Genomic DNA, 27,759 nt, shown 5'->3' with positions numbered 1-27,759 from the left:
CACTTGTTAGATAATTTATGATTATCAGCCATATATGGTCATTGTTTCATAAAGTAATCGACATTTTTAATTACTCAAAAAAAAAGAGAAAAAGAAATAGTAAATGTAGTGAGGTATAACTTTGAGATGATAATGAAAAAAACTTAACATAACCTAAAGATTTTAAACTTATCGAATCCAAAACGACGTCGTTTTAGTGAATTTAATTATATATATATATATATATATATAAAGAAAATGTGGATGTGATTATTAACCGAATTTGCATACCCTAAAATTGTATTCACATCTGCATATGCGAATAGTGATTAGGTGCAGATGGCAAACGTAGGTGATTATTATCTACCCGCATTTTTGCCCTTACCTCCCAAAACATACGTGGCGGTGCCACGCCAAGAAGTTGTAAGACAATTGTAGGTCTAGCATTTTTCTTATACTTCTTAGCTATATTTTTCTTATACTTCAAAAGGATCATATCTTGACAATCATCCTATTTAGGCCATTCTGACTTCTCATGACATGTTTTATACCAAATTAAAGGAAACTGGAACGTATTAATTGGCAGTGGCAAATCCATAATCCTCACCAGGAAACGGCAAATTGTAATTTAATTTCAGAACGAAGGTTAGAATTTCTTAGGAGGTGGTTTCAAATTCATGAAGAAATAATGTAATTTCCAACACCAAATAAAAAAGGGATTCATTTCTAGCATGGCGCAGGCTGGACATGGGTACACTTCAAGATTCCAAAGCTGAAAGCTGACTCTAGTCTACTGCAACTATCCCTTCATCGATCTTTTCTTGTACCTGCCAATAACCCACAAGGAAACTCATAAGACATCAGTACTATTTCATCAATATTTTCCAGTCCCTACTTAAAAATTGTTGCATCAAAATCTAAATCATAAAAGTCCCATTAAAGGGACCACTAACAAACAAATAAACGATGAACGATGGGATCGGAATTGGCTGCAAGTAGTTGACGGAAGTATAGCCTACTCAATTCTCCAATAAGAGAGGCCCAATGAGGCCTATTTGTTCAGGCAGGTGTTCAGACAATTCAAAATACATGATTCACCTATTCAAATAAGTGGATCTCATTAAAACTCTCTCACAACTGATTGCCTGAATTGGAGCAGAGATTGATGGATGATACCTAGCCGGTCTATGAACAATAAAAACAACACAAATTCATGTTTTCGAGACGACTTTATAGTTCACCTAGAGCAAGCACTAAAAATGAGTATTTGCAGGATAAACATAAGAAAGAAACCACAAAAATGGATTCATCTAAGCATTTCTAATGCATGCAGACGCAGTTGAGCTGTAAAACATACATTAACAGGGAAGCAAGAGATCTTACAGTTTGGATTCTGCACCAACACTTGGGCTCCGCAACGCGTCGTAGTGTCCATAACCATGATAAAGGACACGGACGGGGTTATCCTTACCATATTCTTGACCATATTCAGCTATAATTTTGAGGCTACCAGAATTCTTGTCCTTCATGTAAACAGTGATTGGCATCCTAAATGGAAAATTGTGTCATGATAATGTAATGCCAAAGTCCATAAAAAAAAACACAGGGCAATCTGTTTCAGATCATTTTTTACAGGGCTCAATGAAAACTCCTAGCGACACCCAAGTCATTGGGATTCTATGGGGACGATTCTTGAAGAGAAGAGAAGGAGCTTACTGTAGAACATGGGATGCCATCAGCAACTCAGGCTCTCCTCCCCAAATGTGGGGCTGTCGCATCTGTACAACATACGTGTCAAAATCACCTTCAAGAAACCTGCCAGTGAATGAAGGCTTGAAAACTTGCTGAAATGAGTATTATTAAAATTCTTTCATTTGCAACTCTAGGCAGGAACTCATCAGGATTTGTGAATTCTGTAATGTATTAAAGGGTGGCAATTCGTGTTTGAGTGCCAAGTTTGAACCGTGTCAAAGCATGGTATAGTATAAGATTATACAAAACAACCGGACTTGACCCATTTAACTAAATGGACCAAACTCCTCACTCTAATATATTGATTTCGTACTGTGTTTGTGTCGACTTCATGAATTGTGTCAAAAATTGACAAATTACAATGGTATGGTATAGACAGGGCAGTCCTCTTCCCCAACCACCCTACTGTATTTCAAAGCAATTCAAAATGACGCCACGGTCTCACCGAGTAGTCTCAAGAAAATTTACCATTCAGTTTCTGCTCGCCTCTTAACGAATTCATCTACCACCTGTCGAAACCATGTAACGTTTTCTTTGTAAGAAAGGATGACCAGAAAGAATGGACTGAAATAGTTTACCAAAACGAAAGGATAAAAGTCATGAAAAAACTTGATTGGGTTATTGGGCATGCAGGAAAGAAAATGCAATTAAATGAAAAAGGTATAAAAAAGCTAACTTTAACTTTTACTCTATTTGCCCCATTACACATTTCGAAATAATTTTAGGGGGCTTTTATACGAAACAAACGTGTCTTTGGTATTTAGCAGCATTTTTTTAAATCTTTTTGGATAAACTGTCTTCACCATCTTGTAGATCTCGAAAAGTTGCATGAAATAATTTTTTTTTAAAAAAAAAAAAAAATCAATTTCTACCCTCAGCAATTCACTTTTAACTCCTGAATTTTAACTCATTTTGATATAAGGTACCTAAATTTTAAAATATATCAATTTAGGATATTCATTTTTCAGAAAATTTCAATTTCAGTCCTCTGTTAGAATTTTCCGTTAAATCTTATCAAAATTTTTAAAATACCACTGTGTTTATTTTTTAAAAAAAATTTATAAAAATTTTCAAAGATTCAAGCATAGGTATTTTTGTAAATTCTTTTAAATTCTAACCAACACTTACAATTTTTTTTTCATTTTTTTATAAATAAAAAAAAAAAAAAATGAGGAGTATTATGAAAATTTTAACAAGATTTAACGGAAAATTTTAACGAATGACTAAGATTGAAACTTTCTATTAAATTGAGACATTTTAAAATTTAAGTATCTTCTTTTAAAATGGGTGAAAGTTTAAGAATTATAAGTGAAATTCTCTAAAAAAAAAATAAATAAATAAAAATCAATTTCTACTCTATTCACAACTGAAAAAGCTGGTCTGCAAGTATGTTCAGTAATTGGTACGAGTCAAACAAGTTCCCAATTAATATGTTTTATGTAAACTAGACAGTTCCCTAGACACCACATTGAACAGCTCAACAGAAAATGCCAAAGAGCTAAAAGCTGAAACATGCTAACAAAGCATCACTCTCCTTGTGAAATCATTAAACGTAAGTTTATGTTGTACTTTAGCTCTGAGCTCATCTGCAAGTTCTTTCTGATGGCCCTCACTTGGAGATGACTTCCCTGCTCTCAGGAGAGCACCATGAACGACAGACCGGAATAAACATCTTCCATCTCCGGGTATGCCTTTACCAATCAAATATATAGCATGTCAATGTATTGATGAAGTCAAGCAATAAATGGAATTGTTAGCTATCCAAAACAGGCACTCGCTCAAACATACATACAGGGCCGGCTCGTTGTATTTTGGGGCCTAAGGCGAGAATTTTAAATTAGGCTTTTTTATATTTAAATATTAAATAATTTTTTTTATTTTATATTTTTATTTAAAATTATTCTTTTCAATGTTATACTGCTAGTAGGTAATAAATCTATATAAAAGTTTTTTTTTCTTCATAATTTTATTATTCAATAAAAATTTCAAATTTCAAATTTCCGTTTGATTGTTGAGAATTTCTTCAAGCTTCTTCGCAACAAGTTGAAGTACTTCAGTTTTTGTATTTTATTTATTTATTTATTTTAAGTACTTAAAAGTTTTTTTATTTTTTTTTGTTGACAAAGTTGTCATATAAGAGAGGGAAAAAAAATGCCCCCAAATTGGAGTAAGATCCCAGCTCTCCAATGACCGGAAAAAAGAGAGGAAACGTGGCTGTTCAATAGCCACACATTCCTGATGACCAAAAAATACAAAAACGAAAAGGTGTGGTTGTGCATTTTTTTGTCTTTATATCTTGTTGCCTTAAAAGAAAAAGTCTGAGAGCATAAAATATTGAAAGCAAACTATGGAAGAACTTCAAGAAAGATCTAGAAGACCTCTAAATATCAAAAAGAAATCGAAAAAGAAGTTGCAGATCTGACCTTGGGTACGAGAGATTGCTGAAGGAGAGGCAAAGAGGAGGTGAGAGGCGGCTGGTGATAAAGCGAACAAGCTGCTACGGCGATCTTTCCTATCATCTGGCTGCTGGAGAAAATTGTAGAGCATTTCAAAGAGTGGTCTTGGTAATTTGTGGGAGAGATTGTTCTGAAAGTAAGATTTGTGTCTTCCTTTTTTCAACAAAAAAAAAACTTCATATTTGTGGTTTTGAGCCCGATGGTTCATTTTTCTATGCGGAAGTTCTAAAGTCTTCTAAGTGTGAGATAATGCACTTCTTTTTTTTCTTCTTTTTTGCCAACTTATTGTGTTCTAACGATCGATTTTTGTGGAGTTAAATCTTCCAAAGTGGAGATAATTAATGACCATTTGTTTTGATTTTTGTGGAGTTAAATCTTCCAAAGTGGAGATAATTAATAACCATTTGTTTTGGTATTAATAGTTGTGTTCTTGGCATTTGAATTTTTTTGTTAATGGGAGTTGAAGAGTCTCCCAAAAAAGAGATAAATAATAATACTTCTTCTTTTCTGTTTTTTATTTTTTCAGAATCGCATTAGACTACATTTTTTTTTTTTTTAAATGTTTTATTAGACTATAATTGGGCCTTAACAAATGTATTTTTTGGGGCCTTCTTTTCTCGGGGGCCTTAGGCTACCGCCTAAGTCGCCTAAGGATAGAGCCGGCACTGCATACATACATACATACATATACACGCCTTTTCTGCCGGCTTTAAATTTACAGAAAAGTAGATGGTTCTGTTTACAGCATGAACAGATTGATCTCATGCCACTAATAAATTCAGCAGAACGGAGGAAAATGCCAAACTGACTTGCAAGGGAGAGGGTGTCCAAGAGTTTATATACATAATTCAATGATATTTAACAAGTTCAGAATTTCACGAGCATCATCCAACAGCGAAAAACACAACCCAATTTTACAATCGAATTCTTAATCTGCTTAATTGAAGGTCTTTTACGGTTTTACAAATGTGGGACACAAATCTAACAAGTGTATTCACAAAAGAATAATGTATGACTTAGTACTCATGATCATTTGTATACTCTGCCCACTCAAATATGGGCAATTTATCTTTTCAATGTGAAACTAACTTTATAGGATGTCATATGCAACTTATCTCTTCGAGAACATTACAGCTTAACAACTAATTAATACTCAATTCAAACTTCGAATTACTATTCTTTCATGAACCATTACGTAAGTATAGATAGCTAAGGGGTGAGGCAGCTCATCAAAAAGAAAAAATGGTTTCTGAGATATAGCCAACAATATGCATCCCCCAAAAGTACACAATTGAAAGAAGAAAAAAAAAAAAAGGATTTTACTATAGTTCTAAAGAACTTCAGAACTGCCATAAAAAAAAAGGTACATCTCTTACGAAAGGAAGATCACTAATCACAAACAATTTGCAATGATTCTTGAAATTAAGAAAGGAAAAAATTGAAAAAGAGAGAAAGAGACAGACCTAGGTCAGAATCCATAATAATCACCACAATTTCTCAAACCTTAGAAGAAAAAAGATCACATGCACTCAAAAACCAGAAAGGAAGATCATAACCAAATAATGAAGACATATGCTGCAAGAAAAGCATGGATGCAAAGCCAAATGCAAGAAGCAAAGCATATAAGTAGTTTAAGCCTTTTGTCTAGCTTAATCAAAAGGAGGAGATGAAACGTGAAAACTGATGACACTTACCAAGCGAAGTTTCCGACTTCTGCATTGTTCGAGCAGATGATAAGGAGAAAACCATGTGCATACAAAGACTAAGCAGTAGCAGGCAATGTGCAAAATGATATGAACCTTGATAATTAGCAGTACGTGATTCTTGACTTTGATCATTGCACAAGTGATAAGAGAACCACTCGTTTACAACTTTTCTGAGCTGTGGTGCGAAAGCCACCGTCAGAGAATCGAATTCCATTCTTTACATAGTGAGACTTGGGTTGGACAAGGGAGGGGTATAGTCCATTTTTTTTTTCTTTAATTTTTTTTTTTTTTATCAAGATAACTATATAATAATATTAATATTAAATAAAATTCTAAAAGAAAACTATATAAAAATTAATATTCATTTTTTTATTAAAATAATTTTTTTTTTATCAAGTTTGAAAACGTAGAAAAATTTGTATTTTTAAAAACGCACGATTTAAAGGTCAAACATAATTTTATCAAATATTTATCTATGTTTTTTAAATTTATGTTTTCAAATTGTACTTTTTAAAATCATTGTTTTCTAAATTGCATGTTTTGAATCTGCAAATCAATTAAGATGAATTGTGTTGTCCTATCAACATCAATGGCTTTAGCGACCGTTAACAAGATCATCTTCTAAATTTGATTTAAATTACTAGAGTTAAATAACTTCCGAAAACTTTTTTTAATATTTCTTTTAATTTTAAAATTTGGCCACCCTTAATTTTTATGTGTCTTTTAGTTTTTTTTTTTTTTTTAATTTTAGTTTCTTTTTTATTTTTGAATTTTTTAGTATTTTTTTTATTTCATTAAGGGTATTTTTATTATTGAGAGAACATTAACAATTTTTTGTAATTTAGAGAGATATTGTCAATTGGGTGTTTGAGGAAGATACGTGGACTTTACCCTATTTTTTACTTTAAATAGCACATAAAAGTAATTTTTAATTAATAAAAATTATTTAAATAATTATTTTTTATTCTATTTTAGAATATTTAATATATTGAATATCTGAAATTGTTAAAAAGTTAAGTTTTTTTTTTTTTATAGTAATACGCAGCGTTTGGCTGTTAAGCCACAACACTGACATGGGAATAACAGGTGTCGAACTTTTACAAGGCGTGGAGGCAAGGGCCACTGTGTATTGCCACGGTGCCACCATGAAATCACTACCCACCAAATGAACAAACCCCCCACAACCGTAAACGAGATTCTCCCGCTAAAAAATATATACCAGCCACTTCATTTGGCACCGATACCGTAAGTTGTTTCCCACCTTTAAATGGAACCTTTTAATCATCTTTTTATCAGTTTTTGCAGGGGAGAGGATTCTGGATTCCGATAATATGTCTTTTTCGTCAAAGGTATGATTAAGCAATCCTTTTCTTTTTCTTTTTTGATGATGATTCTATCTTGATTTAATATTATTTTTCTTTGAATTTCTTTGAAATTAAAGTTTGTAGGTTGTTCTTGTTAAATTATCATTTATTCTACTACTTTCTTACACGTTTGATTCATATTAAATCACTAATTATTATTCCAAAAAGTTTAAACTAATAAAAATAAATGAATTTAATTATTTAATTTATATTCCAACAGTTCTGATATATTAAAAAGTAAATTCTATACTCAATTGTGTTTTATATAATTATTTGAGATGGGTCTTCATTTTTTAAATCCGTGATCATCACTTCAAATCTCTCTTTCTTAGGATTAAACTCACTTTGTTCATCAATGTTCTGATTTTTGTTTCTCTTCCTTTTCCCTTGATTTATCAGCAACCAAACATGGTTTTTTTCTTAAATAAATATTTCTTGATTAAAAAGAAAGAAAAAAAAGTATGTCTTTATTTTTCTGAAGAAAAAAAAAAATACATGTCCGTGATTAATTAGATGATTAGCATTGCCTTGAAAATGTTAATTATTAATTAGAGAGATAAAATAATTTTCTATTAAAAAATTAGCTATTATAATTCACATCTGCCATGAAAATGATGAAATGATGAAGATGCTTATAGTCTTCTCCTCACATTTGACTTGAATTGCTAAGGAGCCAAAAGCAACAGCCAGAATGAGTTCCAGGCATCGTCCATTGCACACGTGTGGAGCTTCACTACTGGCGATTGCTCATAGTGCTTACGAAAAAGCTCAAGCTTTTAACGGACCAATAGGTTCGACGACAAGAAGGGTAGCCACATTTGCCAGTCCACTACTCTATGCCCTGCAATATCAATGGCTAGCGATCCTCTCCTTTGCCGACGATTACATCCTAGTCGTTGAAAACGTCATGGAGAAATTGTTTCCCCCATCAACCTACGTATTCGACAGGATTGACTACCTTGTCCAGATCATAGCAACTTTCCCAGAAAAGTTTGATGATGCTTTGGACAGAGCTCCTGAGATTCTCCACCAACTTGGCTTTGATTGCGCGCTTGTCCAAGCTGTCTCGTGGCTGAACTTCTTGATCGCTACATTGACTCACTGGGAGTCGGGAAGTGCAAGGGAAAAGGATATCATGGTTGATGTAGCACACCAGCCTGCAGAGACAGACAGCAAGACAGTTGATTCAGGCGTTGTGGAAGACACGTACGAGGAGGTACTAGAGAAGGGGACAAAGGAAAACGTGGAAAAGAAATCAAAGGAAGAAGTTGAAAAGATGGAGAAGATCAATGAGAAAACCAATGCAGATAAAAGCAAAAATGATCCAATTCTAGAATTGTTCGAGTCGGGATGGCTCATGAACCCTGGAAGAGGGGACAAAGGGAGCTCGAGGAGACATTCTGCTTCAGACGCGGCGATGTGAAAATCAGAAAGAAAAAAAACCAAGCACAGCAATTTTGATTTGGTGGTCACAATTATTCGTCACAGGTCAGTCATACTGGCTGCACTCTGAACACAAATATTTTGTAGTTAGTTGACAGCAAAGATAATGCATCAATGGGTCTACAGATTTAGTATCCTGGTTTCAGCAATGTTGAAATGATCTCTGTATTGGTGTTTCTTGCAAACTGGGTTTTGAGAATTGATGCAATCATATAAAACATGTATGTAATGGGAACATGCAAAGAATGTTAATTTGTAGCAAATGAACAGAAACCATAAATGTTAAAAGAATTAATTAGAGAGATTAATGCAAATCTCACTTCAACCCCCCATTTATCATATTCGTATCACACTGGCGAACATGTATGACGTACTATAAAGGACTTATACTTTCTTTCTTTTTTAAGTGACTAACATTGAAAAATCATTTAAAATACGTCGTGTCAGCCGGTGTGATAAATTGGTATGAAGACTAACATTATTATTAATTAAATAATTAAACTTACTATTTTCAGTTTAAGCTTTTAAGATAAATGATGATTTATTTAACATGGTACGAGAGCAAAGGTCTTGAATTCAAACATTAACTCTGTAGTTTACTTCCTATTTCACTTAAATATTTCACATGTTAAACCTCATTTGTTGAGAGAGAGAGAGAGAGTATTAAAGTATTAATTAAATAATTAAATTCACAATTTTCAATCCACCTAATAAACTGACATAAATGGTAATTTAACTGAAATTGTTGTGAAAACAGAGTTACGCGTTTCTATTTGTCCAACATAAAACAGGGGAGAGCCCCTTCTATACGGTAGTGGCAGAAAAGATGGGGTTTATGCCCACCAATAATCCCTTGACATAGAGAAAAACCCCACTGCACGTCCGCCCATCTGCCGTCAGCCAGTCCACCCCTAATCCACCCCAAATCACCGCACGTTCGCCTGGACTGAAAAAAAATATGAAAAAAACAACTGAAGCTCCCCAACCCAACCCGTCAGCTGACTGCCTCTTCCCCGTTGCTAGACGGCCGGTCCTCCAGCCATAGAGATCCAGTCACAGAGATCCAACCACCGGCGAGCCTCTAGATCCTCTTCCCTGCAACCTCCTGACACTGTCGACAGAGATTCGGCCACCGATCCGAACTGAGCCTCGTCCTCTCTCGGGATCTCTCCCTTTCGTTGGCCATTCTCCCCTCTCGCCCCTCTAGTGGTTTTCGGTGATCACATCTGGTCCGGTGATTGGGTGCTCTCGGCATTTTGGTTCAACCGGAGATGGTGAACGTCGATGTGGTCGAGGTCGAACTCGGGTCGGCCACATGGTGGCGCGGCTTCCATGGGCTACGCTGATTTAGTTGTCTGGGTCGAAGTCGGGGTCGGGGGTCGGGGCTGGGTTTCCATCTCTCATCTCTCTCCCTCGATCTCTTCATTTCACTACAAAGAGAGAGAAAAAAAAAAATCAGGTGTTTTGCTTTTATGTGATTTTCTTGCTCCAAACTTACGTGTCAATTTTTTATTGGTGGGCAAACAAAGCCTACTTTTTGCCACAGCCGAATTGAAGTTATCCTCAAAACAGGGTATTCCATGTATTTGTGTCTTGCATGGTTGCAGCCATGGCACTGACCTTCGTTTTGTCTTGGGTAATGTTACCGGTCAATAGAAGAAGAGCTGAAGAGGGAAAACAAAACGGGACTAAATGTCAGTTTATTTTTCTTTGTCCAAGACGACAACATTTTACTTGTCACTTATGTCTTTGGTGGCATGCCGCATGTTAAATTAAAGGGTTAATGTATAATAAATTTTTAAGTTTGAGCTCGATTTGAAAATGTCTCCTCAATTTTTAATTTTTAATATTGACTTCTTAATTTTTTTGCGATTTTGAATTGGATCCTTTCAATACTTTTCTGTCTAATTTCGCAACTCCCATTAGTGCCACATCAGTATTTTCGCCATATCATCTTAAAATATTATTTTTTTTATTAATTTTATTTTAAAAGATAAATTAAAGAACTAGGTGAAATTGAGGAACTTAGTTTCTTGGTTTTATACTTAGAAATTGAGGAACTTAATTCTCTTAGTTTTCCAATTTCTTAGTCAAATAAATCTGCTTTTGAGGAGGATGGACGTAGTCACGTAGACGAACAAGTTCTGGGGAGATGGGTGGCAGTGATAAAAGATTTATTGATCATGCTCAGGTTTTGATATGGGCTCTTCCAGTATTTGATAAAATGTTTGAAAGAAAATCTGGAGTTCTGGCTGAGGTTTAGCACTTCGATTCATCAGATACAAGAGTAGGGCCGGCTCAACCATAAGGCGAGTTAGGCGGTCGCCTAAGGCCCCCAAAGACATGTTTGTTTGAAAAAAAAAAAAAAAAAAAAAAAGAAGCTGAATCATAATCTGAAACTTTTTTTTTTTCTTTTTCAGTGGAATAAGGCCCCAAAACAAGTTTGTTTGAAAAAAGAAAAAGAAAAAAAAGCCTAATCATAAGCTAAAACAATTTTTTTTTTTCCAATGGAATATGGCCCCCAAAGATAGGTTTGTTTGAAAAAAAAAATTTAAAAAAAAAAAAAAAAAAAAAAAAAAAAAAAAAAAACCAATCATAATCTAGAATGGTTTTGAAAAAATAAAAGAAACATGATCTCTTCTTTGAAAACTCTTTAACTTCAATAGAAAAATTAATAGTTAAAAGCCTGAGAACACAACAATTAATACTTAACCAAAAAAAAAAAAAAACTGTAATTTTTTCACCTATTAAGAGACTCAAATCTAGCTTTGAGGAAAATTGTGGAAGATAACATTTGCCCATGCTGTAGAAGAGAGGTAGAAACTACTTTGCATGTTATTTGGAACTGTCCAGCAACCCAAGATGTTTGGGGAGGAGGTTCTATTCTATTTCAAAAATCTTCTTTTATGGGGGAAAATTTCATGCAGTTTGTGGAATATTGTATGGACAGGTTTTCTGAGGATGTGGGGTTACTGGCCACTATTGCAAGACGTATTTGGCTGCGAAGAAATAAATTTATTTTTGAAAATTTCTGCACCCATCAGCAAGTTGTTTATAAGGAAGCACATGAAGCTTATAGTGATCATTGTAGAGTACACCTTCACGAGAAACATGGGGGACACATTTGAGAAGTTACAGTGCCTCATGTAGCTGTAACCAGTTGGCAACCACCTCCGAATGGTATTCTAAAAGTTAATTAGGATGTTTCTTTGAACATAAAAGATAGGTCTATTGGTATTGGAATTGTGGCCTGGGAACATAGTGGGAATTTTATGGGTGCAAGGGCAATCACCAAGAAGGTTGTAGGCTCTTCGAAACTAGCTGAAACTATGGCTGCCATTGAAGCAGTGTTTTTTTTGTAAAGAAGCTAGTTTTTTTAATGTATTTCTAGAAGGGAATGCCAAACAAGTAATCAATGATGTTAATGCTGGGAAGACAGATTTGTCGACAGCTGGTTTGTTTGTGGATGACATTCTTTCAGATATGTTAAGGTAGCTTATGTAGGGAAGAATTCTAATAATGTAGCCTATGTCCTAGCAAAAGAGGCTCGGCCAAATTTTTAGACATGACATGACTAGAAGATGTTCCAGAATTTCTTGTGTATGTTGTAAATAAGGATCGTTTGTATCCCTAGATTCCAATTTTGAGATCATTTTTATTATCAATGAAGGCATGTCTACTTGGTTAAAAAAAAAAAAAAAAAAAAAAACGATGTGGACTACAAGGAAACTAATGAAGAGAATAGAGCTCATGGAAAAAGACTTTGAAATACAAGTCATAACTCAACAGAAATAACAATCACTAAAAGTGGGGCCCACAAAAAAAAGTCGCATTTAAAATTCTCGCCCTAGACCCCGAAATATATCGAGCCGGCCCCGATACACAATACACAGATCTGATATGAGGGAAATGGCTATTCTAAGAGGTAGGCATTATACACTCACCCAACTCCTCCTAATTACTTTTCTCTCAAAGCTCAATCCACTGGCTTCAAAGTCGGAGTAATCACCTATTGAAAGACCCGATAAAAAGTTTTGTGCTTGATTTCAATTTCCTCTTCGGGTGCAATCAATGATTTTTTTTGGTAGAGTTCATGCTATTTTCTCACTTGAAAAGATGGCATGAATTGGTGATGGTACTGTCCTTTGTTTTGCCTTAGGTAATGTGACATGTCTGTAGAAGGATATGGAAGACAAAACGGGACTTAATACCACTCTATTTTTCTGTCCCCCGACGACAGCATTTCAATCGCCACTTTGTCTTTCGATGGCATGTCACATTTTTAACCGTCTATTTCACTTGAAAAGATGGCATGAATTGGTGATGGTACATGTCAATACCCACTTGTCTTTCAGTGGTGCGTTATTTATTTGATGCGTTCTCTTTTAATTTTTGTTTATTATTAGTAATGAGGTTAATTCAAGACTTTTTGTTAAGTTGTCATCTCTCTATTTTTATTTGTTATAATTTCTTATTGGTGTACTTATAAAAATAATAATAATAATAAGAACCAAGCCGGTCCACATGCAAAGCTACTAAAAGGAAACTAGGCAAAGATTATTTTTCTAAAACTACACTTATTCTCTTCAATTATCATCTAATTTATAATATTTCCTTAAATTTTTTAAAAAAATAATTAATCCGCTAAACTGTCTAGACTTTTACTTAACCCTTCCGTTAGAATTTAATGTTAAATCACGAAAAATTAGACACCTACATAAATTGTCTATTCTACCTTTATTAAATGTTTGAAAATATTTTGCCCACATATGGGGGATTTGTCACGTGTGTCGCACGTGATAGGGTTCCGTTAGGATTTAACAGCGAATCCTGACATAATACTCTTAAGTGAGAGATTTGGATACTTAATTACCCCAATTTGAAAACGTTTGTTAGTTCGATAAATTTTCGTCAAAACGGCGTATAATTCGATACTCTTTTCTGTTCAAGATTGAACCTAAAAAAATGTTTCACGGGCCTCAAAGGTCAAGTAGCTTTTTCTTTGTGAGAATTGCTGGAGAAGCTTTTCCCTCCTATCATGTGGTTGACCTTGTCATATTTTCCCTTTTAGATCTACTCCTTGCTCCAGAAGCTTTGGCTTGAAAATTTTGCGGGAAGCTTTCTGACCTCCGAAGCTTCAAGTGGATCGAGGATACACACCCCACCCCCCCTTTCTTCTGGTATAAAAGCCCTCTAAGCTTCCTTAACTCCAGAACCATCAGTTTCCATACAAATCTTTCCCATAAGCATGTTTTCTCTAACAAGCATGCCTTCAACAACGTCAGTTCTATCAACATATACCTCCTTCGCTGCATCCGCAATGCTGGTCCGGAGTATGATCAATGAGGTCAAAACCATAACCAGCCAGCTCATGCCGCAGCAACTCCAAGAGAGTTTCTTATCGAGGCTTGCAGGCCTTTTTGGAAATCTCTCGTCTGAAATGACTCTCATCATTGATGAATACAGTGGGCTTTCCATCAATGAAATTTACCAGGCTTCTGAAGTCTATTTGACCACAAGAATCACCCCCTCAATCGGACAGCTTAAGGTTTCCAAGACCCCGCGTCAGAAGAACCTCTCCATCACTATCAACAGAGGAGAAAAGATTATCGACATATTCGAGGGAATACATTTCACATGGGAATTCGTTTCCACTGAAAAGCAGAAATCACATTATGATTTCGAAAGCTATTCCCAGTCAACAGAAGTGTCTGAACATAGATCAATTAAGCTCAGTTTCTCCAAGAAATACCGGGAAATGGTATTGAGCACTTACCTGCCATATGTAGCAGACAGATCGAAGGCCATACAAGAAGAAAAGAAGGCGGTGAAACTCTATTCACTGGGACAATTCAACGGAGAGTATGATGGATCTCCATGGGGATCAATTCATCTTGAACACCCATCCACTTTTGACACACTGGCAATGGATCCCAAGCAAAAGAGAGAGTTGATGGATGACTTGGACAGGTTCGTAAAGAGACGAGAATTTTATAAAAGAGTGGGAAAGGCATGGAAACGTGGGTATCTGTTGTATGGCCCTCCTGGTACAGGCAAGTCAAGCTTGATAGCAGCCATGGCTAACTACCTGAAATTTGACATCTATGATTTGGAGCTTACAAATCTTCGTAGCAATTCAGAGCTCAGGAGGCTGTTAGTCTCTGCTGCAAATCGATCTATTCTCGTAATTGAGGATATTGATTGTAGCGTTGAACTGAAAGACCGACAATATGAAGGATTCGATCATGGCGATAGCCAGGTGAGTCCATTGATTCTAAACATTTCTTGCTGCTAACTAATGATTTGCACAATTTGTAGGCTTACATGCCCAGAGCTGCTTTTATTCAAAGGCTATTTTTCAGTTGGTTGCTAAAAGTAAAGATGATTAACTTGTTCTCTCCAATTGGCAGCTAACACTATCTGGGTTGCTTAATTTTATTGATGGGCTATGGTCGAGCTGTGGAGATGAGAGAATTATTGTGTTCACAACCAACTACAAAGACAGAATAGACCCTGCTTTGTTAAGGCCAGGCCGCATGGACATGCACATCCACATGTCATATTGCACTCCATGCGGGTTCAAGATCCTCGCTGACAACTACCTAAGACTCAAAAGTCACTGCCTGTTCAGTGAAATAGAAGGACTCCTAAAGGAGGTGGAGGTCACCCCAGCAGAGGTTGCAGAAGAGCTGATGAAAAGTGACGACGCTGATATTGCCCTTACAGGACTGGCTGCCTTCCTTCAACAGAAGAAGCAGATGATGAAATGCACTGAAGAATCTAAATTGGAAGAAGAAGTCAAAGAAGAAGGGAAACCAAACCCGAAAATAGAGGACAGTGAGAGAACTAAGAAGAAGAAGTCAAGGAAAGCAAGAAGGGGTAAAAAGCATGCGATGAAAGGTTAATATAGGAAAGATTGTCTACTTGATTTGTTGCATCTCTCACGAATCTTTGCAACATATTTGCATCTTAATGAATGAAATAATCCGTTCTTGTAATACAAAATAATTTTTTTCTTCTGTTGCAAATTCAACATAACACTAGTAGCAGACTATCAGTGCACAAAAGAAGCACCCATTAAATAACAGCTATCGAGTATCATGGGCAAATATATACGAAGATCATTCACAGTTATGTTCTCGACCAAGGTTAGCTTCAATTTCAATCACAACAGCAAACTAATTGCATCCGACAAACACAGCTAGGCATTTCATCGAATAGCTTCACTGCAAGCAATACACCAGCAAATTCTAACCAGAAGCACATAAGAATTTGAAGTGTTTTGGAACGGGGGCCGCGCGAACGCATGCCCCCACTACCACAAATTATGACGTAGGCTCTGCCACTTGGGCAGACCTTAGGACAGCACCCTTCCAGAGTGCAATGGAAGTCACTGACCTAAGCCATGGGCCGTCTTGATCACCCATCCACCCCGTCCAGGTAAGTATGATTCGACGTCGCTCGTGTTCTTCTTTATATCATAGCGCCTCAGCCTTGTTCTCCTTACTTCTTTCCCATGTGGGATAATCTACACCAGAAAATGAAATATACTCACAACTCAATATTAAAGATATTTCATTACTCTTCTATGCAGCAGCGGAGTCAGAAAAAATTTCAACGTAGTCTTATGCTCCGTTTGTTTCGGCGTAAGTTGTTTTTGACATTTTACGGTATTTGGTAGAGACGAAAATAATAGTTAACAGAAATTATTTTCAGTTTGACCATAAAAGCTTCTTTAATTTTAGGAAAAACCGTAAATCGTTTTTTGAAATTAAACTATTTGTCCTTGCACACACGTTTGATATCCGATTGTCGGAATTCAGCAATTGTCGGTTGTCAGAATCCAGCTGGCACCAGAGTCCGACAACATTCGTTCGCCTGAAACCTGCCGGTGCCAGAATCCGGGAAATTCGGCCATCATCACCAGATGCCGACAGACCAAATTCCGGCCGAAACTGGCCGGATTATTGCCGGATTCCAACCATGGTCAGAAGCCAGCTGGATCTGGCCAAAACGGCCGGGATCCAACCTGATTTGGACAGATCCGGAAGAGTCCGGTCAGAATTCGGCCAAACTTGCTCGCCGGAATCCGGCAACAGCGACCAGACGTTACCAGATTCCGGTGGCATTTGCCAAACTCTGATTTTCACATTTTGTAATTTTTTCGTACGAGCCAAACGCCGAAAAATATTTTTCCTGAAAATGATTTTGCCGAAAATATTTTACGACGAAAATCATTTTACGTCGAAACAAACAAAGCAATAGAGGGTTTTTTTTTTTTTTTTTTGAGCTAGGCAAAATAGTTAAGTGATGTGGATTATGTGTGAACAGTAGTCCACTTAGTATCAATCGGCCGGAGTTCCAAGATTATAATTGATGAAAATGTGTTTATATAGTTTCGAGGTTTACCCGACAGGGGTGGGTACACAAGGTGGCCTTGCCTTGTAGGAGTTCCTTGTCATAAAATAAAAAAATAATTATAATACACCAAAATGCTCAAATAACATTTGAAAAGTAAGAATATAAATTAAGAACATAATAAACTTATCAACACAGGGTTGTAAAACACAGAGAATTATTCTTTAATTACGAGATGTTAAATATGAAAAATCCACAGGGCCATCTATAAATTTTGGAGGCTGGCTTATCTAAAATCTCGTGTCTTAATGACCCTAGACATGAAGTTTGTGCCTTCTCTTCGAATGATAATAGCTTATCTGAAATGAGGGTGAAAAGTGATTATTTAACTAAAATTTGCTGAGTTGAATATGAATGCCAATTTGATTTTCAACAAAATTGCCAATTTATCATCAAAGATAACAACAACATCAGTGTCATTAAAAGAGGTTGAATTTATCATTGGTTGGTTATTGTACGTGCCATCCAGTGAAGATGGACAACGAAACCGCAACTACGAAAATATGAAATTGATGAGGATAGAACAGCGCCATTCTGGAAGGCCGGCCGGCCGGCCCAACCATTCTCCATCATGACTGGAAGATGGACCAAAAGAAAAACATTTTAACATATCGCCCACCGTGGGGCTCGAACCCACGACCACAAGGTTAAGAGCCTTGCGCTCTACCAACTGAGCTAGACGGGCTTGTTGCAAACTACATAGAACAGGCTATATTTAAACTATTCTTAGTTGTGCAAATTCCCATTTCCACCAACCATTAATTCCAAAATATTGACGTCCGATTTCATTTCAGTGGGCATAGATAAATGAGTAGATATTGAATCGATCGCTTGCAGGTTCCCCCGGCTCATCCACTTTTATATAAATCCTGGACGAGAGAACTTGAAATTTAGGTTGCAACTTTACTAAATAGGAAAGAAGAATTGAAAATGAAGTTAGATTTTGCCAGTGCAACAAAGTAGCCTCATGTGAGAGCCTACTCGAGATAGGTCCTATCTGCTCTGGACTGCCTGAACAGGTGGGGGCCAAGACAAGTACTCACTTAAGCTCCGAACTAGACTACCTGAGCACCTGTTTAAACAAGTAGAGTCCAAACAAACTCTTAGTACAATTAGGACAACTCTATTGTAACCATCCGAAAAATAGCATGAGCCACAAGCAAAATCTATTTTCCTAGGCATTCATTAGCCATAAGCAATTTGGTAGAGCGTTGAAACCTGTGCTGTATAATTGATTGGCACTGATAGTCGTACATTTTAACCTACACATGAAACTTCATATCCAGACACCACTTTTCAACCGAGAATCTAAAGCTTAAATTGACATACATAATACACGTATTCCTACCCAAAAGTGGAAAAAGAGAAGAGAGACAAAAAATTCATAAATTACAGGGGCCTGTACATCTCTTCTCTGTGAAAACAAAATAAGTGATGCCCATGGGAAGTGGGAACAGGACAGAAGAAATGAAAAAGATGATGCAACAGAAATTTACACAGCACTGACAACCTAACATTGATAAACCGAGTAGCTCTTGCTTTTCCATAAGAAGCTAAAAGCTCTCCCCATTTTTCTTCTAGACATTGATTTACATGGTGGCTTTGATTCTGCAGTAGGCATGGGCATATTACTACTTTCAGCTAGCTGCTGCGTCTCAACTGGTGGTTGGTCTCGCTGTCGCTGCTCCCGGAACAGCATCAAAATTTTCTGAGCCTTCTCTTTTCCTCTTGAGGTCCCATTAACTGAGATTGACACCAATGCAGGTATTACCCCTTCTTGTAGAACCATTTGGCTGCATTTCTCATTTCCATGACACAAAAGTAAGAGACATGAGGCAGCTTGCTCCTGCTCGATAGATTCACCAATGTCCAACATTGTTGCTAGTCCACTAATAAGGCCAGGTGTTGATATCATTTCATCCTTTCCTGACTGACTTGAAGCCAAGTTTATAAGGACAGCTATGACTTTTTCCATCCAAATGTGGTCACCAGAGGCCGCAAGAAGGGGTTGGAGGCCCTTGATGATGCCGGCTGAAAGAAGGTTCGGAATATTGGAGGCGAGAGTAGAGAGATTATAGAGAGCATGGAGGGCATCAAGCTTGCACTGGGGTTCAGGATTACCTCGAAGGACCCGGGCTAAGAAAGGGACTGCCTTACTTGACCCAATGATAGGCTTGGCTTCTTCAAGGAGGGACAGATTCAGATAGAGTGCCGTGGCAGATCCATGGGAATTGGGGTTGGAGATCATCTCCTCCAACAATGAAATTACTCCTGCTGCTAACATCATTTCCTTGTTTCTGAACAGAATAAGAAAATAGCCTCACATTAAAATTTTGGAAGATCCTCACAGTTTGCAAATTTGTGTGTTTGGGTAGTACCTTTTCGCTTTTAATTAATTTTGATTCCTTGTAAAAAAAAAAAACAAAAACAAAATTGTTTTTTGATAAGTAAAGTACTTATCAAAAAAACAAAAAAAAAAAAATTGTTTTTGTGTTTTTTTTTATAAGGAATAAAAAAAAACACAAACAAATTTGTTTTTTTTTTTTATTGAGTACTTTACTAAACACAGCCAAAAAAAATTACCATGTTACACAAAGATATTGGACCACACCCACATAAAGGTTTCAAATTATAATAAGACATCCAGCTGCTAACTATTAAAGGGATTCAACAAATACTTTATGCCACCAATCTTTGTGCAGTTTTAAAAACATATGATACAGAAAAAGTAATTTCATTATATTCTTTGAAGGATGTGTAAGAAGATTGTTCATATAAATTCAACAACAAAACAATGCTCTCACTTAGAAAAAAAAAAAAAACAGCGGCAACAACAAAACAATGTTCTCTCCATGAATGATGCATTTGGGGAATCCATTCAAGATGGATATTCCATTTTTCTTCATGCTAAGATTACATTAAGTACTTTACTATCATATCCATAAAGCATGCATTATTTTAGAACAAATTGGAAATAAAATAAATCGCCAGGAGTATATTTCAATTGCGGTATGACCATAATCACCAAAACTTGTGATGCATAACTGACATAGTTAAAATTCTGAAAGAAATCTGAAAATATAGTGCATGAGTGCAGATGAAAATTTGAATTAATGCCAGCTTTTAGTAACTATAAATTTAATTTCTTTCCCAGCAAGAGTTGCCATTAAACCAATGCCGAAAAGAAAACTTTGTCTTGGCATCTTTAATGTTTTAATACCTGCTATTGTTGACAGCTAGGTTGAAGAGAGCCATGGCCCCACTTTCCTGAGCCATTACATTCCCTTCATGCACAGCTGAGTCTAGAAATCGCATAAGAGCTTCCACAAACCCATTGGCCCCCATAAAGATCCTAGCCTCCTCATCATCCTTCAGCAACAACCTTATTTGCTCCACCACTTTGCACTTTTTCCTTAAATCTTCCCCCCCATCCAAGACAGACAGAAAATTCTGGTAACTGTCCAACACACCAAGCTCAGATTCTTCTGGCTTAGGAGACAAACTTTCTGTTTCATTTCCTTCAGCCTCCTCTATGATACCACTCTCCTCTACAGGTACAACCTTAACCCCCTTCAACTTGCAAGAGCCAACACTGTCCACAGATCTCGACTTTGCAGACTCAGACTCAGACAATGCCAGCCTCCAATAGTTGAGGTCAAGAGACTCCGGAGGGCCATCAGGAACAGAAACTCCATTCTGTTCACACCAACTAGCAATGAGACCTTTAACACAGTAATTAGGAGTCAACGAGAGATGAGAGAGCTTCTGTTGAGTCTTTGGGCAGGTGTTATGCCCATCACTGAACCATTTCTCAATGCAGATCCTTTCATATGTTTGCCCCGACGAAATGATGACTGGATCATGCATAAGCTGCAAAGATATTGGACACCTCAGTTCTTCAGGCGGCATCTGCCCTGATCTCCTATTGTTTTGCTTGAAATTAAATGAATTAAGTTTTGACAGGTGCCGTTCAAAGGCTTGACCATTGCCACCATGTCCAGCATCCTCAAGAGAACCCTGAACAGTGGGTGAACAAGGAGTAGAACCCTGTGAATCATTGTCATCAGAGATCTCACTTCTAAATAATTTGGAGTACTTTCTCATGAGATGTAAAAGATAAGCCACAATTGATTCCTTTCTCTTGTCTTCCTCTGCACGAGCTCTTTCTATGAGTTTCTTGAGAGCTCTTCTCTCAGTAAGAGCTGCTCTGGAAGAGGTTATTCCAAGTTTAGTAGCAGCCTGGTGAAAACATTCTAGCTCATCACTATCATTACTGTTGTTAAATTTTTTCCCCTGCTGGAGCAATGCAATTATGTCATCACCAACTTGCTTCTCTAACAGGTCAAGTGAGAACACAGTCTCCTCAAGCTCACTCACAATCTCCAATATCTAAAAGAAAGTTGAAGTTACAAAAGGTGTCAAAAGTACTACAAAGTGATGTAGACAAAAATAATAGCAACAATAGACGGCAAGACAATACCATCAAGAAGGACAACCAATGGTCATTTAAACAAATTCAAATGAAAAAGTAATGACCAATTTATATAGGAACCATGACCACTTAGGAAAAGATTTAAGTCTCGTTACTATCAAGCCTCAACCGACCAAGGAAGTATAAAGATACACCAGAGTCATTTAGAGGACCATCCAGTGTGTCAGCGATGCTCAACTATTTGAAACAACCTTATAAAATGTTCCGCATCAAAATTTAAACTTCCCATTTATTAAATTCTAAACACCGTCCATTCCAACTATCAATTACCTAATTAAGACAAGCTTATCCCAAGCCACATGATGGAAGGCTAAATCAAATATTAACAGTTACATTCTTTTCTTTCCCTCTTTGTTGGGCAAAAAAGCAAGTTAACCCCTTACTAGCCAAAAAGGAGAAAAATTAAAAGAAATCCTATTACTATAAACACTTACAAGCTCTCTTTATATTGAACTTATGGAACCCTCACCATGGACGTGCAACACATCATATGGGGGACTAAATGATGGTCTGAAAACCAAAATTCCAGGCTTAAACTCACTGAAAGACAAGTGGCTGTCAAAGTGTTATATTATTTATCTTCAAATTTAGTTAACTCATGTCACCTCATCAACTTTCACCAATACATTTAGGACAATGGTCAGGAAGATTGGGGCTCAGATTGTAGAGGGGGGCCATGGTACCCAATGTGATGAAGTGGCCGCATGCATAAAGATGCATGTCAACATCACCGAGAATGGACGAAAAAGCATGTTGCAAGACAACTAAAGCCATTTTGAATGAAGGAAAAAGCTTCAAGCATGAATACAAGAGCACTCTTGCAACAGAGTCGCCTTTTTATTAGGATATTATGCCAATGCCTGAGGTAATCATTTTGGCATTCCATCATAATTCTGCAGAAAGTCCTGGTTGAAATTTCATTCCCCAAAAAGAAATGAAAGTTTATCCACTCTTCTTATCACATACACACATAGAGAAAGCTTCCCAGATAGTTAGAACTCAGCAAATACATTCATCCATCCGATTTTGACAAACATAAGGAATGCAAAGATTGTTTCAAGTTAACTCAATCAAGTTATAGCTCATTCAATAAGTAGATGCGGGGGCATTATGCTTGCATGGCAAAGAAAACAAAGAAAACACTAAGAGCTTACATAATAATTACCTGAGAACCAATTGACTGTGGAACAATATCATCAACACGCCTGAGACTCTCTACAAGTGCACATCTTGCCTTCTCAAACTTTAAAAGAACAGAATCCCCAGTTATAGCCTGCATGATAAGAACAATTCCAATGGTAAAACATTCCTGAACAGATAAAGAAATGAGTGCAAAGTCCAAAGATCACATAAATATATATATATATATATATATATATATATATATATATATATATATATATATATATATATATATATATATATATATATATATATGTGTGTGTGTGTGTGTGTGTGTGTGTGTGTGTAAAGGAAATTTAGCACATGGTATGATAACACAATTCATATTCTCACTATAAAATATCAATGCAAGAAAGAAATCATACCAAGTAAAGTTTACTGCATTCTGAGCAGTGTTGAAGAACATATTTCGCCTTCTCAAGCGCCACATGCAATGAACATAATCCCTGAATACCAGATTTGCTCCTAGGCCGTGCTGCTTCCAAGGAAGGGAAGATTGATATTACTTTGCAATAAATTGCAGAGAGTGTCTTGCACATTTCTCCATGTAGCTGCACAAGGAAAAATGTTGAGCTAATCACCCAAAGTAATTGAACTGCACGTAAATTATGAACTTTGAACAGTTTATGCCAAATACTATCTATATAACTACAGCCCAAAATCAGGAAAGCCTTGTGGGAGAAAACTTATATTTAGAAACTAGACAACCAAATTCCCACCAAGCTTATATACCAATAATAATTTCAACTCACTAGTGATTTTGTTTGGGGAAGTAGAATTTACTATTTACGAAGGAAACTCAGTATGTTAGACACAATTATCACCACTAAAAGGAAAGGAATTCTAACATGCCTTATCCATAATTTAATCTGGAACCCAACTTCGAAAACCACCATGATCAACGACGGTCAACTAGATTAATCAAGAGAAAAATAGGAGAAGCACTCAAAAGTATAATTCCTATAATTCCCACCCACCCCCTCCAAAAAAAAAACAAATATATATATATATATAACAAAATGAAAAATGGAAATCCGCAGAAAAAATTGAATTAATAGACAAATAAGTTACCCAACCCCCATGTAGATGAGATGGCGTCTATGCAGCGTTAAAATTTAAAAAATAAACAAATAAATTACTACGTAACATTTTTCACAAAAATGCCAAATCTAAACTACCAGTACTTAAAATTCAATACACATTACACCGATACCTTGGCATCACTTGCTGCAAATAAGTTTTCTTCAACCTCCGTAATGTCCATTATTGAATTAGGAAAACTAGAGACAGGCATAGTTCATCTGGATTAGGAAAAGAAAAAGAAAAAAATCAGCAAACGCTTAGGAACCTCTCTGCTTAGCTCAAGAAGGATACCAGTGACAAGTCCAAACTGCAACAGCTAAAGAAACTTTGTTGCATAAAGGCGTGCTAATAAATCCAAAGAGAAAATTATTTTGATAAAAGAAGCTGGAATCAACAATATACATGGCAATCCAATGAAGGTAACGTTTACACTGTTTCGTTGCTTCGAACTGACGAAAAAGAGAAGAAAAACGAAATCAAACATTTTGAATTCCATTTTACGGGGAAAAAAAAAGAGAGAGAGAGAGAGATTAATTGAGGTAACTAAGCCGATTATTGTATTCGGTTCAGTTAAATGGTGGAAAATAAAATCTCTTGTCCAACATTTTCTCACCAACCAAACAGAGCTTTGGCGCATATTAAAAAAAAAATGAGGCTTTAAACACAGACACCCAATAAAAGAAAAGGTCGTCAGCACAGTGAACTATTATTTGTTTATAGCATTCTATAAAACGCAATTGATCCAGAAAAAACAGTACAAGAGGGGGGAAAAAAAATCTAATCGATTATGACATTTCATCAAACACATAATTCCAGACTCATGAAGAAAAAATCATGAACAAAAAGCATACATTGAAACAGGAATGATGGCATAAAAAACACATAAATTGATTTGGAATTTTGATCGAATACCCGAGATTCAAGATTCCCAAGAAAATGGAATTCGAAAATGACTTCCTAAATAGAGATCTTTAGCTGGGACTAGACCATCAGCTAAGAAATTCCAAATACAGATAAAAAACAGTGCAATCCACATTTATAGGAACCACTTCGCAAATAAAGGCACTACCTAACCATAAAAACGCGAATTGCCCACGCAATGTGATTCACATCCAGGAAGGAAAAAAGAAAACACGGAAACAAAATTAAACCAGGAAAAATAATCATTTTCACAAAACAAATCACAGCTCAGTACTGCAAAAATCCAGAGAACGGAAACAGAACTAGACGTGAAGTATTTGAGTGAGGAAAACTAGGGATTGGCACCAAAAACGCACCAGAAAAAAAAACGGAACCAAGCCAAGGAGGCTTCATACAAGAGCATTTACAAGAATCCCCCGAACCAAACAGAAAATTAGGATTTCCGTGATCCGTGAAGTTCCATCTCATTACAGTTGTTAGGTTTTGGAGGATCCGAATCGGAGAGGGAGAGAGAGAGAGAGAGGAGGGAGGGAAAGAGATTAGGCTTTCCGTTATTCTATGGTCTTACATGGAAAAGGAGTATTGGAAATCGTAAATAGATTTTCAAAGGTTTGAAGGGTTTACTTCAAGGGAAATAACTATGGCTGTGAGAAAGGCTTTTTTTTTTAAAAAAAAAATTATAATTATAGAATTGATTAATTGTTTATTAGAATTGATTTAAAAAAAAAAAATTAAAATCGCCGCTTTTGACTCCCCGGTTCACCGGCCGACAGTTGCCGACCTCCTCGCTTGTCGGTTATTAGATCTGTCATAAATGTAATTGATTGACGCAATTGTCCTTCTTCGTTGATTTTTCTTTTCTTTTTTTTATTATTTTTGACACAAAATTGGGAGAAATCCATAATCTCCTAAGACAAGTCAAATCATGGACCTTCACTCGCTTCCGAGTGGTATTATTTGTGTCCATTATAATTTTTAAAATTATTATTATTAAATTTTGATTTAATTATAATTTTAAAGTTTCATTACATTTAAGAAGACACAAGAACAACTCCTTATAACAAAATATTTATTGCTTCCACCGCTCTTGATACAATTTTTTTTTCCTTTTTTTAAGTGATCTTGAAACGGGTTTGTAAGGTTTACAATTTTATAAATTTAGCATATATGAGTCATAAATTGAAGTCGATAGACCAAGGTGTATTCTCGGCCAACCCAAGTTGAAAAGACGAGATCGGGAGCCATTAATTCGGGTCAAGGTGATTAAATTTGAATGTGAAATCACGAAAGCCAACAAAAATAAATAAAACAAAGAACAAGCAATAAGACCCAGCCAAGAGGCAAATTCAAGTAGCTCAGTCAATGGCGTTACCATAGTAATTGCTTAGAAGAGGTTGGAATTGTAGTGCATAGAACAACCACTCCATGGTTTCAATCCAACTACCTCGTAATTGTACGCGAAGAATCTAACTAAGGTCATATCCCACCAATCAGCATAAAATTCGGCACATAATTTGACTAATGCCATATCTCATGTACGATCCTATAAAAAGTTTTCTTAGGCTTTAACTAATTTCGATTATATATGTGTGTGTGTGTCTTTCATTCTAGACAAAATAATTTGCAAAGTGAGATTTTGTTGAATTAGTACGATCAGCCTTACATTAAAAAAAAAAGTGTTATAAAATAATTAAAAAATTATTAAAGCAACTACTCATCGTAGTACTTCATAATTCAAATAACAAAAGGCGGATATTTAAGTCACAGCATTATGTACTTGTTATGTACAAAAAGAAGAAGAAAAAAAACTTCAATTCCTACCAATAGTACTAAGACATTTTAGGAATATACCCGGCCGTTGGGTAGGGGCGTTGGAATTCATCATTTCCCACACCTATATTCCCAATGCATTTATAATTTGGTCGTATTTTTAAAGAAAGATGTTTTGTAACTACATTTTTTTCTAAGACTCTCTCACGTTGGTTATAATTAAATGAAATTATTTAGTGACTAAAATAATAATGGAATAAGATCCTCTTTATTTAATGTTCAAAATTTAAAGTCATTGCATTTAACGGTGCATACAATACAATATTGACATGTCTTTTTAAAAATTTAAATAATGTATACATCTTTAGATATATAAACTTTAAATCCTTATTATAAAATAGATTATCTCCATTTTAAATGGAATTAAAAGAATTATAGTCCAGTGATAAGAGTTTGTTTAAGATTGTGTTTAGGGGCGGGCAAATTATTCAATTACTTACTACCGAAAATCCATCGATCGCCATCGAACCAATTTCAACCGCCTACCGCTCACCGAATAATTTTAAATTCAAAAATTTAAATCAATTATAATTTCGAAAATTGAAGTCGGGTCGGTAATCGGTGGAATTCGGTTTCAGTCAGTAACCGACCCGACAAAGTAAAAAAAAAAATGTTAATTTGCTTAGGAGCCAAACAACGTTACTTAAGAAAACATACGTATGCATACTTTTCTCCAAACCCTTAGCCCTACTTTACACTTCACTCCCTCAGTCCCTTTCCTCACGCACGGCGCCATCTCCCCTCCTGAACCTTAGCCTAGGATCACTTCCTCCTAGCCCCACGCCGTGACGCCCAGCGGTGGGGCCGCCCGTCTTTCTTTCTCTCTCGCCTCAGATGATGCAGTGGCTGATGGGGATCGAGAACGACAAAAACGTCTCTCTGTCTCTTTCACTCTCGTATGAGTCGTAACAATCGTCTACTCTCGTCTTCAAGACTTCAACTAAAATATTGAATCAAGCCTATGTTAAACCATTAACACTCATTTTCTCCTCCTTTTTCTTTGATTTATCATTTATATATATTGTGATTTGTGGGTTTGAATCATAATCAATCCGTTCGATTGTTGTTTTGAGAGTTTTGGTTGTTGGATTTGTTCACTTTGTTGGAATTTTAAGCTGTAAACTTGTTGAAAA

The 27,759-nt window shown here is 36.1% G+C and overlaps 4 protein-coding genes and 2 non-coding genes across 9 annotated transcripts; 2 read left to right on the top strand and 4 right to left on the bottom strand.

Moving 5' to 3' along the window:
• Window positions 1–558: 558 nt before the first annotated feature.
• Window positions 559–6,016, bottom strand: LOC133858721 (OVARIAN TUMOR DOMAIN-containing deubiquitinating enzyme 4-like). Of its 2 annotated transcripts, none has more exons than XM_062294189.1 (6): window positions 5,882–6,016; window positions 3,301–3,422; window positions 2,200–2,240; window positions 1,696–1,794; window positions 1,363–1,527; window positions 559–806 (listed from the first exon to the last, which is right to left on the bottom strand). In XM_062294189.1, the coding sequence occupies exons 1-6, from the start codon at window positions 5,940–5,942 to the stop codon at window positions 779–781; spliced, it is 516 nt and encodes a 171-aa protein (XP_062150173.1). In that variant the 5' UTR covers window positions 5,943–6,016; the 3' UTR covers window positions 559–778. The 2 variants fall into 2 exon arrangements, with proteins under 2 accessions (XP_062150173.1, XP_062150174.1); XM_062294190.1 differs by lacking the exon at window positions 5,882–6,016 and adding an exon at window positions 5,651–5,757.
• A 1,932-nt stretch (window positions 6,017–7,948) lies between these two features.
• On the top strand, window positions 7,949–8,680 carry LOC133858381 (uncharacterized). Its single transcript, XM_062293840.1, has one exon. The coding sequence runs from the start codon at window positions 7,949–7,951 to the stop codon at window positions 8,678–8,680; it is 732 nt and encodes a 243-aa protein (XP_062149824.1).
• Window positions 8,681–13,751: 5,071 nt separating this feature from the next.
• LOC133858384 (AAA-ATPase At3g50940-like) lies at window positions 13,752–15,730 on the top strand. Its single transcript, XM_062293844.1, has 2 exons — window positions 13,752–14,959; window positions 15,111–15,730. Exons 1-2 carry the CDS (start codon window positions 13,949–13,951, stop codon window positions 15,603–15,605), a joined length of 1,506 nt encoding a protein of 501 aa, XP_062149828.1. The 5' UTR covers window positions 13,752–13,948; the 3' UTR covers window positions 15,606–15,730.
• A 257-nt stretch (window positions 15,731–15,987) lies between these two features.
• LOC133858957 (U1 spliceosomal RNA) lies at window positions 15,988–16,148 on the bottom strand. Its single transcript, XR_009898630.1, has one exon. It is a non-coding gene; the product is annotated as a U1 spliceosomal RNA (small nuclear RNA).
• A 1,582-nt stretch (window positions 16,149–17,730) lies between these two features.
• TRNAK-CUU (transfer RNA lysine (anticodon CUU)) lies at window positions 17,731–17,803 on the bottom strand. Its single transcript has one exon. It is a non-coding gene; the product is annotated as a tRNA-Lys (tRNA).
• Window positions 17,804–18,411: 608 nt separating this feature from the next.
• On the bottom strand, window positions 18,412–25,414 carry LOC133864874 (U-box domain-containing protein 6-like). Of its 3 annotated transcripts, XM_062301319.1 has the most exons (7): window positions 25,153–25,414; window positions 24,006–24,093; window positions 23,158–23,343; window positions 22,776–22,883; window positions 20,339–21,507; window positions 19,240–19,415; window positions 18,412–19,149 (listed from the first exon to the last, which is right to left on the bottom strand). In XM_062301319.1, exons 2-7 carry the CDS (start codon window positions 24,084–24,086, stop codon window positions 18,629–18,631), a joined length of 2,241 nt encoding a protein of 746 aa, XP_062157303.1. In that variant the 5' UTR covers window positions 24,087–24,093; window positions 25,153–25,414; the 3' UTR covers window positions 18,412–18,628. The 3 variants fall into 3 exon arrangements, with proteins under 3 accessions (XP_062157303.1, XP_062157290.1, XP_062157297.1); XM_062301306.1 differs by having other exon boundaries at window positions 18,412–19,415; window positions 25,153–25,412; XM_062301313.1 differs by lacking the exon at window positions 25,153–25,414 and adding an exon at window positions 24,788–24,862 and having other exon boundaries at window positions 18,412–19,415.
• Window positions 25,415–27,759: the final 2,345 nt, after the last annotated feature.

Source organism: Alnus glutinosa, chromosome 1 (assembly GCF_958979055.1).
Source record: "Alnus glutinosa chromosome 1, dhAlnGlut1.1, whole genome shotgun sequence".
NCBI lineage: Eukaryota > Viridiplantae > Streptophyta > Magnoliopsida > Fagales > Betulaceae > Alnus > Alnus glutinosa.
Note: the sequence above shows the minus strand (reverse complement) of the source record. Positions and strands in the feature narration are given on the sequence as shown.

Bases quoted from the DNA above. Each gene is read 5' to 3' on its own strand.
- LOC133858721 (XM_062294189.1), bottom strand. From the start codon at position 5,942: ATGCACATGGTTTTCTCCTTATCATCTGCTCGAACAATGCAGAAGTCG. The intron at 1,795-2,199 runs GTAAATTTTCTT...ATTCACTGGCAG, and splicing joins AGGCGAGCAGAAACTGAATG to GTTTCTTGAAGGTGATTTTG. The intron at 1,528-1,695 runs GTAAGCTCCTTC...TTTTCCATTTAG, and splicing joins ATGGCATCCCATGTTCTACA to GATGCCAATCACTGTTTACA.
- LOC133858381 (XM_062293840.1), top strand. From the start codon at position 7,949: ATGAGTTCCAGGCATCGTCCATTGCACACGTGTGGAGCTTCACTACTG.
- LOC133858384 (XM_062293844.1), top strand. From the start codon at position 13,949: ATGTTTTCTCTAACAAGCATGCCTTCAACAACGTCAGTTCTATCAACA. The intron at 14,960-15,110 runs GTGAGTCCATTG...TCCAATTGGCAG, and splicing joins TCGATCATGGCGATAGCCAG to CTAACACTATCTGGGTTGCT.
- LOC133864874 (XM_062301306.1), bottom strand. From the start codon at position 24,086: ATGCCTGTCTCTAGTTTTCCTAATTCAATAATGGACATTACGGAGGTT. The intron at 22,884-23,157 runs GTATGATTTCTT...CTTATCATGCAG, and splicing joins AATGCAGTAAACTTTACTTG to GCTATAACTGGGGATTCTGT. The intron at 19,416-20,338 runs GTATTAAAACAT...TATTCTGTTCAG, and splicing joins CTAGCTGTCAACAATAGCAG to AAACAAGGAAATGATGTTAG.